The sequence below is a fragment of the Harmonia axyridis genome, chromosome 2, assembly GCF_914767665.1.
Source record: "Harmonia axyridis chromosome 2, icHarAxyr1.1, whole genome shotgun sequence".
In the NCBI taxonomy this organism is placed as follows: Eukaryota; Metazoa; Arthropoda; class Insecta; order Coleoptera; family Coccinellidae; genus Harmonia; species Harmonia axyridis.
In genome coordinates this window covers 28,093,176-28,105,931 of record NC_059502.1, presented here as the reverse complement: position 1 = coordinate 28,105,931, position 12,756 = coordinate 28,093,176, and the positions used below count along the sequence as shown (strand labels likewise).

Here is a 12,756-nt window from a genome sequence, read left to right as displayed (position 1 = left end):
CAAAGTAATGTTGATCTAATTATGGATTCAATATTTTTGATAATTCATTGTTAAAAGTCACTTCAAACCACTTTCAGGTATCCACGTTCTCAAAAACTTCACTTCACGTTGAAAATTTGTGCAGTAAAACTGTCTGCGCGAAAATTTGAAATACACGTCTCAGTTTAGTTTTTAGTGGTGTTTCCGAATATTAAAACAGATTTTCAAAATTCCGATGTACAGGGTGTTGTTTCGAGGATTCAAACGATTCATGATTTTTTGTTAACCCGAACCCGGATTTTCCAGGCGGTTATTGCATGATTCGATTGGGCTCTCAATTAGGAACATATATTTGCCAATATGTTCGTTTGATATGGCCTCAGAAAGAAACGGGTAAAATTCATAAAACACCCTGTATCTCGGCTAGGAAGACAGTAAGACCCAATAAATGGGGTATCTCCAGAACCGCCTTGGTGCCACCTGTGCACCTGTGAAGTATTTCCGTTTCCCAATGAAATATAGATGTATAGATTTAACGAAGTTTTGAATAACTTTTCAAAATGTCGAATCTCCTGAACTCAAAGTTAGAGTGTAAACAAAGAAATTTGGAAATGTCATTCAACAAAACAAAATGAATATTCCTATGAAATACTTCATTACTCTATAGAACCTGTCGAAATAGGAGATTGTCAACACCTTCGAGTTTGTCTGTTCCTTGCTGTCCTATTAATGATAGAAAGGAGTTTTGTAACACTTTTCAAAATGTCGTATCTTCTGATTTTAACGATACAATATATAAACAAAGAAATTGGGAAATGTCAATCAACAAAAAAGGAATAAAATATATTCCTTTGAAACTCCGTTATACTCTATAGGTCCCATCGAAGTAGGAGATTATGAACTCCTTTGAGTTTTTTTGTCCCTTGTTATTAAATTAGCGCAGTTTTGAGAAACTTTTCGAAAAGTCGTATCTTCTGAACTTAACCTCCTTATTGTTTAAACAAAGGAATTGGAAATTTTCAATCAATAAAAAAAATAATATTCCTATAAAACCCTAATCAACTCTATAGGCTGAAATAGAAGACTGTAAACTCCTTCAAGTTTGTCAGTCCTCTGTTACTATATTAATGATATGAAGTTTTGAAACATCTTTCGAACTAAATGCTGAAACGAAGAAATTGAGAAATGTCAATCCAGTAAAACAAAAAAATGAATATTCCTATAAAACTCCGCTATACGGAAATTGTGAGCTCCTTCGAGTTTGTCTCTCCCCTGTTAATGATTTAACGAAGTTTTGAGAAACTTTTCAAAAAGTTTCCTCAACTAAACGTTCGAAGTCTGGTACCAACCAATTTCTTCAATATAACAGCATCGAAAAAAAAACCGCGGTGGAACATCCATCGAAGTCATTAAACCAAACATTCACCCGATGAAAAAATCATACTCACTGCTCTCGGTCATAATATTTCGACTCATCCCAAAAACATGGAAGTTACGACAGGGTTCAAAATTCAAGGGACACGGGCCTGGCGTGAATACTCACTTTCTGAGCGATTTTCGCGGCACAATCTGAACAGCACATGCGAGAATGCGGTCCACATGTCATATCGGAAAATGGGCAAGGGAACGCGCCTCAACCGGGCCAGACCATAGACTACCAGACCTCGACGGCATACTGAGGCGCGTCGAACTTGAAGTTCGTGGAGGACTACGCGAATCTTGATAACCGCGAGATAAACGGGGAGAGTGCGCTTGCGGTGCTGTAACCGATCGCGATGATGCGAACTTCGTAAATATTATGATGAGAGGTTTTGCGTCATTTTTGACGCCGAACGATCAGCATGTTGGCGACTCATTAACTGATCTTGTGGAAATCGTTGACGTTGTGTCGTCGGACACCTATTAGAGTATGTGCGGAGTTGGGAGACGTTTTCGCGGTGGAAATGAGATCACTGATACGTACTAGATACATGAGAAGATTGTTGAATGCGGGAAAAACTATTTCGAAAGGATTGTATTCAAAATAGATAAAGAATTCTAGATGTTATGATTACTTTCGAATAATTATATCGATAAACACTGCAAATTTGGAAGTGTGGATTATTATTACCTGTATTATCACAATTATCTCAACAAGCTGAAAAAAACCATATGATATGCATAAAAGCGTAAAATTCGCTTCAAGAGCGTAGAAATGGGGGTACTGGGGATAATTACCCCCCTAAGATTTTCAAAATATAAAATTTTAGAAATCTCGCGAAGACGAATAACGAAAATTCCTCCATAAAATGAACCAATAAGAATCATTTTACTTTCCTTTGTATCGACAGGTCAGTGAAAAATTAGACCCTTTCACGGTTTATGAGTTTATTATCGCTTTCAAGATGAGTACTTTTATTGCACTACGAGTTCGTCTTTGTCCGAGGTTTGTTATTTTCCTTTATCTTTGTTATTATCCTTTATGCTTTCTCAGCATCGCCCTTTATTTGCCATCTGTGATTTTTGCATTCGTCATCGTTATACACTTAACCGTTGTTTTCCCTTTTTTTTTATCTTCTCGTCACAAAATTTCAATATGTAGTTATCAAAGAACTGAAATGATTAATTTGCATCGAAAAATCGTCTGGGCTGTGTTGTACAATTTATTCCGTTTCTTTCAAATTGCAATTTATTTCTAAAGACATCAGTTTTGAATTGAATATATCTACAGAGTGTTCCTAAATTGGAGGTACAAATGAAAATGACAGATATCTCGGACCATTTAAAGCAAAAAAGTCCAATAACATGAGTCCGCAAACGCTTTGTTTTTGAGATACAGGTGTTAAAGTGCAAGTTTTTATCACACAGCCCTTTCCTTTCACAAGATATTTAACTTGAATTGGCATAGATATTCCAATTTAAAGTTTTCCTCATGTCATCTAATTTTGAGCAAATCTACAGGGTGAATTTTTTCTGGAAGGGTGCCCGCTTCTATCCTCCAGAATTATTTTATTGTGGACCATTGGTAGTTTAAAAAACTTTAAAAAGAAACTCTGGTTCAGTACTACACTTTTTGGTTTGTTGAAGTTTTGTCTTATCTGGAATCGATTTCGAGAAAAAAATTCAAACAGTTCTCTATAGTAATTCTCAGAAAATCCAAATTATTATAAAGATACAGTCAGGTAGCTGTAATAAATGAATTAATTATGAGTTTTGGTACATATTTACCAACTCTCTAGCGAAGAATAATAAAGATTCGATAAACTGGTTAAGCATCACAAAAAAGTAGGATACAAAAACACCCTGTATCTCGAAAACAAAGAGTTTGCAGGCTCATGTTTATGTGCCATTATATTTTTAAAATTATCCGAAGAATCTCTCATTTTCCTTCGTAACTTAAATTCAGGAACACCCAGTATAAGATAAGAACAATCGAATTGGTAATGAAAAAAATTATTTCGAGTAATTTGGTTCGAACTTCGTTATCAAACCTCTTTTTTTCACATTATAGATAAGAGTGAACAATATTTTCAAAAAATTTTTTTTTCGATCCTACCCCTCCCAACAAAAAAAAGATCTAGGCCCTTGCTTCGCTTCCAACGTTTTTTTTTTGGAAATTTGAGGCTTTATTGTAAGAACTGGTTATACATTTAGGATTCAAAGTATTGTCCATCGCTGGCCAATACTTTCAGCCGGGCCATGTGCCATTGATCAAAACAAATGATAGTTCGAGGGAGCAACGTCTGGAGAATACGGCGGGTAAGACTTCTCATTTCAACGTTTCCAAGTATGTCTTGACCACTTTCGCAACATGGGATCGAGATGTCATGCTGTGAAATCACTTTATTATATCTCTCGTTGTATTGCGACTGTTTGTCTTTCAATGCTCGGATAAAACGCATTAATTGCGTTCGTTAACGAACGCCTGTGATTGTTTCAGTCGGTTTTAACAACTCATAAAACATTACGCCAATCTGGTCCCACCAAACACTTAGCATGACCTTGGAACCGTGAATATTCTGTTTGACACGAGTCTTGATCACGTAATGCCTCTAATTCTGCATCTTCAAAAATCTTTTCTATTCTACCGCTTTGCTGGTCTTCGAAGTCAAAATCACCGTTTTCGAAGCGTTGAAACCACTCTTGGCACGATCGTTCACTAATAGCGGCCTCACAATAGTCGCAGATTTCTTCATATTGAAGCAGAAAATTAAAACCTCCCGCAAATGACGACAATTTGGCTCGTAAGCTGCCATGTTTAATCGAGAATAACTTCATGAGGCAGACAAACATCGACTAATATTTCGATGGCGTTATGCTACAAATACCTGAGCTTATTGTATGACATCTACGATATATTTATTTCGACCACTCACTGCTACAGCCAACCATTGCAAAACGGCGGAAGTAAAGTTGTACACCTAATACTTATATCAACATAAAAATTTTATTTATAAAATGTGAATTAGTTTATATTTGATGGTGGTTTTTTAATTCAACACTGTACAGACTGTTTTAAATAAGATGTTCACTGATAGCATCTTGAAAAACAATCAGACTCAGAAAAAAATCTTCAAGAACCGCCAATCTCATTTTTTGAAATAATAAGATATGAAAAATCAGATCGTCAGATGATTGCTTAATTCTCGAGTTACTGAGCTGGATGTTGTTCAAATATTTCGCTCTATCTTGGTTTCTGTTCGAGATATTCGAAATAATCCTGAACGTTTATATTCGTAATTTTTATGGTTTATTTGATACTCATAACGGATCATAAAAATTAATTACCGTTTCAGAGATATAGAGGAGAGTTTGTGTATTTTAAATGGGACACTTTCATTTTTAACGTAGTTTTTCAGCCGCAGATTTATCGAAAAGCATTCCGTTACTAGTCCAGTAGATGAATCAATTAAACCTGGAAAAAATTCCGAACTTAATGAAACTTGTATAAGTGGCTGTGGCATGACTCGTCAAGTTATCCAACACGAGGCCCTTGTGCTAACTTGAGAACCTCAACGTTTTTGGAATTTTTTCAGTTTTTTGCTCATAACTTCTAAACTAAGTAGTTTTCGACCAAAACGTTCATTTTTAAAGTTGTAGACCATTAAATTCTCTACAATTTTGTATTTACAGATTTCTTCGTGAACGCAATATGAATTGAGATACAGTCGATCAAAATAATTGTCCAGTGATAAAGCAGAAAGAGTGGGGTCTGCTGTAAAAAATTCCGAACTTAATGAAACTACAGGTTGTTTGGTGATGCTGTGGGATGATTTTGTCAAGTTATCCAACACGAGGACCCTGTGGCCTGTGCTAACTTGAGAAGGGGCTAAAGAACCTCAATATCTTCGGACTTTCAACTAGTTTCAATTAGTTTTCGATCAAAACGTTCATTTTCAAAGTTGTAGATGATTGAACTTTGAATAAAAGCCTGTTTATGAGAAGAGTAGATATTTCAATGTTATCGTAGATGTTATCACCTAACTGTAAATTCCTATAATTATTTTGAACCTTTGATTTTCATTATTCTATTCAATATTTGTAAACATCTTTGCATGCTTCCTTAAATGAAAATATTTTTTATAACAAAGTATGAATGATGTCATTAAATTCTAATATGATTTTGATTTTTTGTTCGCAAGGAAATATTACGAGCAATAATGTTTCTTCTTATTGTTCCTGCCGTATCAGTGGTATCCTCAACTATTTTTTCGGATCTGAAAAATATCATGGTGAATAATTCAATAATTGCTCAGAGAAGGATACTCAGTAGAGATATAGCTTCTTCATTATGTCGTTTGACCAACCTTCTTTATCATTTCTTCTGATATATCGTCATCAGAGCAGGTAATTTCTCTTGCTTTTGTTATATGTAGTTTTTATACATTTGGAACAGCAACTATTCAAGATATAAAATAATGCAATCATATCATTGTGTATACAACCTATACTTTTGTTTACATACACACATATAAATGACATTTGCCTCAGTAAGTTTCTGAAATACAAATAAAGATCTGAGTATATTTCTGATCAAATATACTCTTATCTTACTCTACTCTCTGCGTAAGTTTATGAATGAACCCTCTAAATTCAGTGCTACATAAAATATGAATACGAAGTGTGGCTGCATTGCTGATATTCTTCTTGTGAACGTAGGACAATTTTCAATTATTATGATTCCTACTATCCAAATTGTCTAAAGCATATAAAGTTTTTTGCGAAACAGCCTGAATATAATTTTTTTGTATCAATTCAAGAACTGTAAATGGGTTTTCACTGTGACGAAAATGAGTTTATTAACTCATCGTCATTTTAGTTTGAAACTTATTAGTTAACAAAAGTTAATTGGTGTGCTACATATGTCTTAATTAGCAATATAAAAATATTATTCTTAGATTTCTCCAAATTCTGTTGGTATTTCCGCGATAAAAATTTTAAGTCCTCCAGATTACTGCCGATAGATTGTCAGGAATCACGTAAATCTCAGGAAATCGCCGATAAAAACAGATTGCAAAATAAATAAACTTTCGCGATATCGGAGAAAATCTAGAATTCTTCTGACCTTCATCATTCCGTATTTCTGCATGACAATAGGAATTTTATATTTGTTAGAATAATATTTCGCTAAACTATTAGCATATTCGCATATCGATTTGGTGGGCTCCATATTCATGAATAATGGATAAAGCTAATATAATATCAGTTGACTTGTAGGTGTTTCCAATTTGTTGAACACGCCATTCATTAGGCTAATTTGATGGATTACTTTGCGTTCATTATTTTCAATTTTAATCCTTTGATAAAAGACAATAGGATAGCTTTTAAACTATATGTGGTTAAACATTTTCATAAAAAAGGATTTTTAGAAATTTTCTATAAATGGAAAACAAAATCCTCAAATAGCAGATGAATCAGAGCGGGTGACGTGATGATTTATAATAGGCCAATTGAAAAGTCCCCGGTCTGATGCACAGATGGCGGTGCTAGTACTAAAGCCATATGATTTTTAGTTAGTACCAACCTTAAAACGACAGCAGTCCAACCATCAGTTTGTGAGATATTGCGTTGTGGGTGCAGTTATTTTTGTTATTCGAAAAAAGAACTTCGTGTGCTGATAAAATATTGCTTTTTGAAGGGAGAAAATACAGAAGAAGCAAAATGTTGGCTTGATAAAGAGATTCCGGGGTCTGCACCAGGAAAATCAACTATAATTGATTGGTATGCTAAGTTTAAACGTGGTGAAATGAGCACCGATGAAGGTGAACGCAGTGACGCCCAAAAGAGGCTGTCACCGACGAAAAAATCAAAAAAGTTCACAAAATAATTTTAAATGACCGTAAAGTGAAGTTGATCGAGTCGAGATAGCAGATATTGGGAAGATATCATCTGAATGTGTACGTAATATCATTCACGAATATTTGTACATGAGAAAGCTATGTGCTAAATGGGTGCCGCGGAGCTCACAATCGATCAAAAGCAACAACGTGTTAATGATTCTGAGCAGTGTTTGAAGCTGTTTAAGTGCAATAAACCTGAATTTTTGCGTCGATATGTGACAATGGATGAAACATGTCTTCATCATTTCACTCCGGAATCTAATCGACAGTCAGCTGAGTGGACTGCACACGATGAACCGAATCCAAAAAACCCAACAGTCAGCTGGCAAGGTTATGGCATCAGTATTCTGGGATGAGCAAGGTATAATATTCATTGATGAACTCCAAAAAGGCCAGACCATCAACAGTGATTATTATATAGCGTTATTGGATCGTTTGAAAGATATAATCGTTAAAAAGGCCCCATTTGAAGAAAAAAAGGTGCTGTTTCATCACGACAATGCGCCGTGTTACAAATCAATAAAAACAATGGCAAAATTGCATGAATTGGGCTTCGAATTGCTTCTGCATCCACCGCATTCGCCAGATTTGGCCCGGAGCGACTTTTTCCTGATCTCAGACCTCAAAAGAATGCTCGCTGGAATGGAATTTAGCCCCAACGGAGAAGTAATCACCGAAACTGAGGCCTATTTCGAAGCAAAAGACAAATCGTACAACAAAAATGGCATCGAGCGACTTTTTCCTGATCTCAGACCTCAAAAGAATGCTCGCTGGAAAGGAATTTAGCCCCAACGGAGAAGTAATCACCGAAACTGAGGCCTATTTCGAAGCAAAAGACAAATCGTACAACAAAAATGGTATCGAAAAGTTGAAAGATCACTATAATCGCTTTCGAAGGCAACTATGTTGAATAATAAAATCGAATTTTGCCAAAAAAAATGCATTTAACTATGGTAGACCGGGGACTTTTCAATTGGCCTGTTAAGATAGACAAAACCATATTCAAATTGTCATTTCGCTTCCATTGCAGGTGAATCGTATAAAGATACCTAATTCTACTGCGAAATTATCATGAACTTCAATAAAAACTCTTTTCTAGTGTGGAATCCCAACTTTTATGCTTCTGCAATTTCCATAGCTTGTTCGAGAAGCGAAGAAATTCATCAGATATTTATTGCCGACATCGATCATTTTAGTTTAAAAACCTATTCCATTTAGTATGAACAAACACGAAAAGATATTTCATCTATCCATTCAATGTCGATCCTGAAAATGCCATGAGTTATTTCTCAAAAAACTTATACCAGTATCATGTGATTGTAGAAAGTGTATTGTTTCATATTTTGAACGATTTCTTGATATGTTTTAACCTTTCAATATGAAAACTGTTAAAGTAATAGTTTCTCAAATAATTTTTATGGATTACATGGTGGGGCCATTTCGATGATCTTCATGAAATTGATCAATTATTGCTGTTGAACACATTCCCGAGTTTACTAATCCTTCCATCAGGAATTAATGTACGATTCGGCTATTAGTTCTGAATTCCCTCGGAAATATGTATTCAGTATAGGTCATCAGGTGGGGTAATTGGAAGGAAAATATCCTACGACATAGAAGGCATATTTTCACTTTTTTTTGTAGCATGAATTTCTTAATACGTATCTAATTGATCAATCTTACTAGGCAAAAGTGAAATTTGGCTGTTCGTGGGACTTTATTTTTCATATTCTCAATTACCTTATAGATTCTCAATGACTCCGTAGGATAGGACTAATAATTATTGAGTACCAGAAAACTTAAACCTATTTGTTGGGGAAAAATGAAATCCTCGTATGACAAGAGTATGGACAACTCCAATAATGTACAATTTATATCAGAAAATTAATATACAGGGTTTTCCTTACTGATATGCTAATATTTAGGGGGGATTCTTGGAGCTATTTTCAGAAAAACTACATATGAATGTAGGTATTATACACTGTGTCCGTAAAGGATGGGACAAATTCATTTTTAGCTAAACAGACCATTATGAGAAATAATCCTGAAACACGTCGATTTTTTATTTTAATTTACCGTATTTAAATATAATAATCTAATATATAGGCTAAATTACTTTCGAGTAATGACGTCACCGTCATTTTTTTTTAATGGAACACCCCCATTTTGTCTCAATTGTCCGATTACTCTAGCTGAGCTGATTCCAAAAATGTATCACATGTTGATTCCAATTGGTACAGGCTGGACAAAATTACAATAGTTTTGTGTGTGCTCATAAAGTAACGCGTAACATTCTTTATTAGTTAAATTAACAATATTATCAAAAATATTTATTATCTAGCGGCAATTGGTTTGAATGTAACACCCTGTAGTTTGTTACATTTTTAGATTAATAAAAATGAGCTGTTTCCAAACCTGTTTGGTATTTGTGGTCTAGCAGACAGAATATGAAAGAAATTATTTCTTATCAATTTAAAAAAAAACATAGTCGTCTAGTTTTTTGTGAAATGTCATTATTTGTTTAGTAATTTATTGGTGTTCAATGATAGTTTAATATTTCGTTTTTTTCTGTTATTATTTTTGTCCACCCTGTACCAATTGGAATCAACATGTGATACAGCTCAGCTAGAGTAATCGGAATATTGAGACAAAACGGGGTGTTCCAGTTGAAAAAAAAAATTACTCGAAAGTAATTCACCCTATATATTAGATTATTATTATAAAATACGGTAAATTAAAATAAATAAATCGTCGTGTTTCATGATTATAAATCCTGATAAAATAAAATCCAAATAAAAATTTGCCCACCCTGTACATAGAGATGATGCATCAAGTGTTCCAGTTGAAAAAAATTACTCGAAAATAATTCACCCTGTATATTAGATTATTATTTTAAAATACGGTAAATTAAAATGAATAAATCGTCGTGTTTCAGGATTATAAATCCTGATAAAATAAAATCCAAATAAAAATTTGCCCACCCTGTACATAGAGATGATGCATCAAGTGTGTACATTATTAATGTTCTCAATCAATAAAATTACACGGTTGTGACTTATCGAACCTTTGAATTATGTACACTTTAATAAACTGTTGTTTTCCGAATTCTTATCTTACGATTTCCATTCTTATTATGAATTATATGATCGATCAGAATAGAACCATAATTATAGTTAAAAGAAAAAGTTTATCAATAACAGGTCTAAGTTGAAGTTTGACGAACGATTTGAGCAATACCTGGAGTTTAACTTATCATCAAGTTGGTTGAAAATCATCTGGTAAGAACCCTTCAAATCCAAATGAATTATTCAAATGAGTTTTGACAGGTTGTATTACAAATCACTCCGATCAATGGATAAATATCCGGTTTAATGAACTGAAAGCGTAGCTTGTGGTTACGATTTGTCCTCAGGTGACAGCTGAGTGTTGAAAATTATCTGATGAGTAGGTTGAGTATGTGGATTACGAAAAAAAAATAGAATGAGTTGTAAGAATTCAATCTTAGTTACACATCACTGCTCAATAGTGAACTCTCAAATTAAGAATTAAATTGGGACAAGGGGACCTAAGTTTTTAAATTGTGGTATCTATTTATAATTCATTTGGAGAGCAATTGCTGTACTTCTTGTTTGGTTTCGAATTTTTGTACTCAATTATTTCTCCTTAGAGGTGTTACATTTACATACCTCATCTGCACCAATACAATCCCAGTGCGAATGAACTCCAATAATAACTCGTAAACTATAGGTTGGATTCATTACTATCTTCAAGTCAATATGTCCTTCTGAAAATTGAACACAATATTGAAATAATCAATATCTTTCCGCCAATTAACCCTTGAAATTTGAAACATTCTAATAATGCCCATACATTTTTGAAGAACATTTTTTTACAATTACTCGTTCGTTAAAATTATGCGCTCTGAATTCATGGATTCAAAATTCGTTTATTTGTCCGAGTTCCCTATGAATAAGACCCGAATTTTTCATTTCTCTGCCTTCCATACCTCATAAGGACCATAGATGTAACGAAGTGGGGTTATTGAGGGCAAAACTCCCCCCATGGATTTAAAGAAATAAAAATATTTTGTAACAATTAGAAAAAATTTATAGATTTTGATTTTTCATAGAAAAGGTTCATTGTATACTATAAAATTGATATCAAATTTGTTTAGTTTGCTTGATAAAAGTGCTGGACAAAAACTAGTTGTGAGTATAATTTCAATATCAAAAATGAAAGAGATCATATCGATACTCGCCTTCCATACAATTCTCGAAAAAAAAATGGACATTTTCATACACCTTACTATCATACAAATCAAAAGGGAAATGTTGTTACCAATGGTCCTGACCAAATTAAAGAATCAGCTTATTCATCACATTGTTATATAATTTTTTCAGCATTTCAATTTTCGATTCAGTTCAATTTTTTTTTCTCTGACATGGTATCAAGTTAGCCTCTCTTAAACTGAATAGAAATCAAGTGGAAATAAAAAAAATGCTGATAATTTGGGCCATCATTTACAGACATTCTTGAAATAAAGTGCAGAGTTTACAGGGTGTTTCGTAATTCGACATGATCCTTTGAAGAAGTCATACTAGACAGTTTATTTGCAACAGATTCAATCCAGTCAACTAAGCGTCAAAAGATGAAATCCAGTCAACTAATGTCGATGTAATTTTTTGTTTTTTTTTTAAATCAGTTTTGAATTTAAATTCAAACTTGTGTTTTAAAAGTAAAAATATTCGTTGACCACCAAGGTCTCCGGATTTAAAACCGTTAAATTTTTTCTTTTGGTCACATTAAAAGAACAATTATCAATTTGAAAATGTTGAAATATTGAAAAACCTAACGGTGTTGAATCCAGAGAACTTGGTGGCCACCGCATATTTCAATTAGCAGTTCGGAGATTACACGGACTTGGTTGATTTGTCTTGTGAAACTGAATCTTTTGATGATTGTATAGTTTGATAAGAAATTTATATATCTTACATGTTACAAATTTTTGAAAACGGAAAATAAACAATTTTATTTTTTATAGAAATTTTTATGCTTTACATTTAAAAAAGCTCAAGTTTGTATTATATGTTCAAGACTAATTGCAATGAAAAAAAATGATTACCTACACCAATGGATTATACTGAAAAAATTGCCTATAGAATGTTTTGTTTCATTTTTTGGAACCAGTAATAAAAAAGTTATGGGAACTTTTCATTTCATTCAGTATCCAATTTTCTCTTACCAGTCTCACTTATAGCTTGAAAGCACTTATGAACTTATGAGCTTATAAGGTTTGATTCTCTCAAAAATCGAGCCTGAAAAGCTATCATTCATTTTTTCTAGCACAAGGGGAAGGGGATTCTGAGATCCCCTCATTGAATCAAATTTGGAATACACGATTTCACTATCACTACTAAACACTGGTTTTGTCACTACATATTTCGTTTCTTTCTTGTTT

The 12,756-nt window shown here is 33.6% G+C and overlaps 1 protein-coding gene across 5 annotated transcripts in view; it reads right to left on the bottom strand.

Moving 5' to 3' along the window:
* LOC123671943 (probable 3',5'-cyclic phosphodiesterase pde-5) overlaps nt 1-12,756 on the bottom strand; it is a 338,133-nt gene that overhangs the window by 164,135 nt on the left and 161,242 nt on the right. The window contains exon 1 of one of the 5 annotated variants that reach the window (XM_045605843.1): nt 1,523-1,801. The exons of 3 other annotated variants lie outside the window; for them this stretch is intronic. In XM_045605843.1, the coding sequence (XP_045461799.1) occupies nt 1,523-1,580 (58 nt within the window). In that variant the 5' untranslated portion in view covers nt 1,581-1,801. Of the gene's footprint in view, nt 1-1,427; nt 1,802-12,756 lie in introns of those variants that run through there. One more of the 5 variants, XM_045605844.1, reaches the window with a different exon arrangement.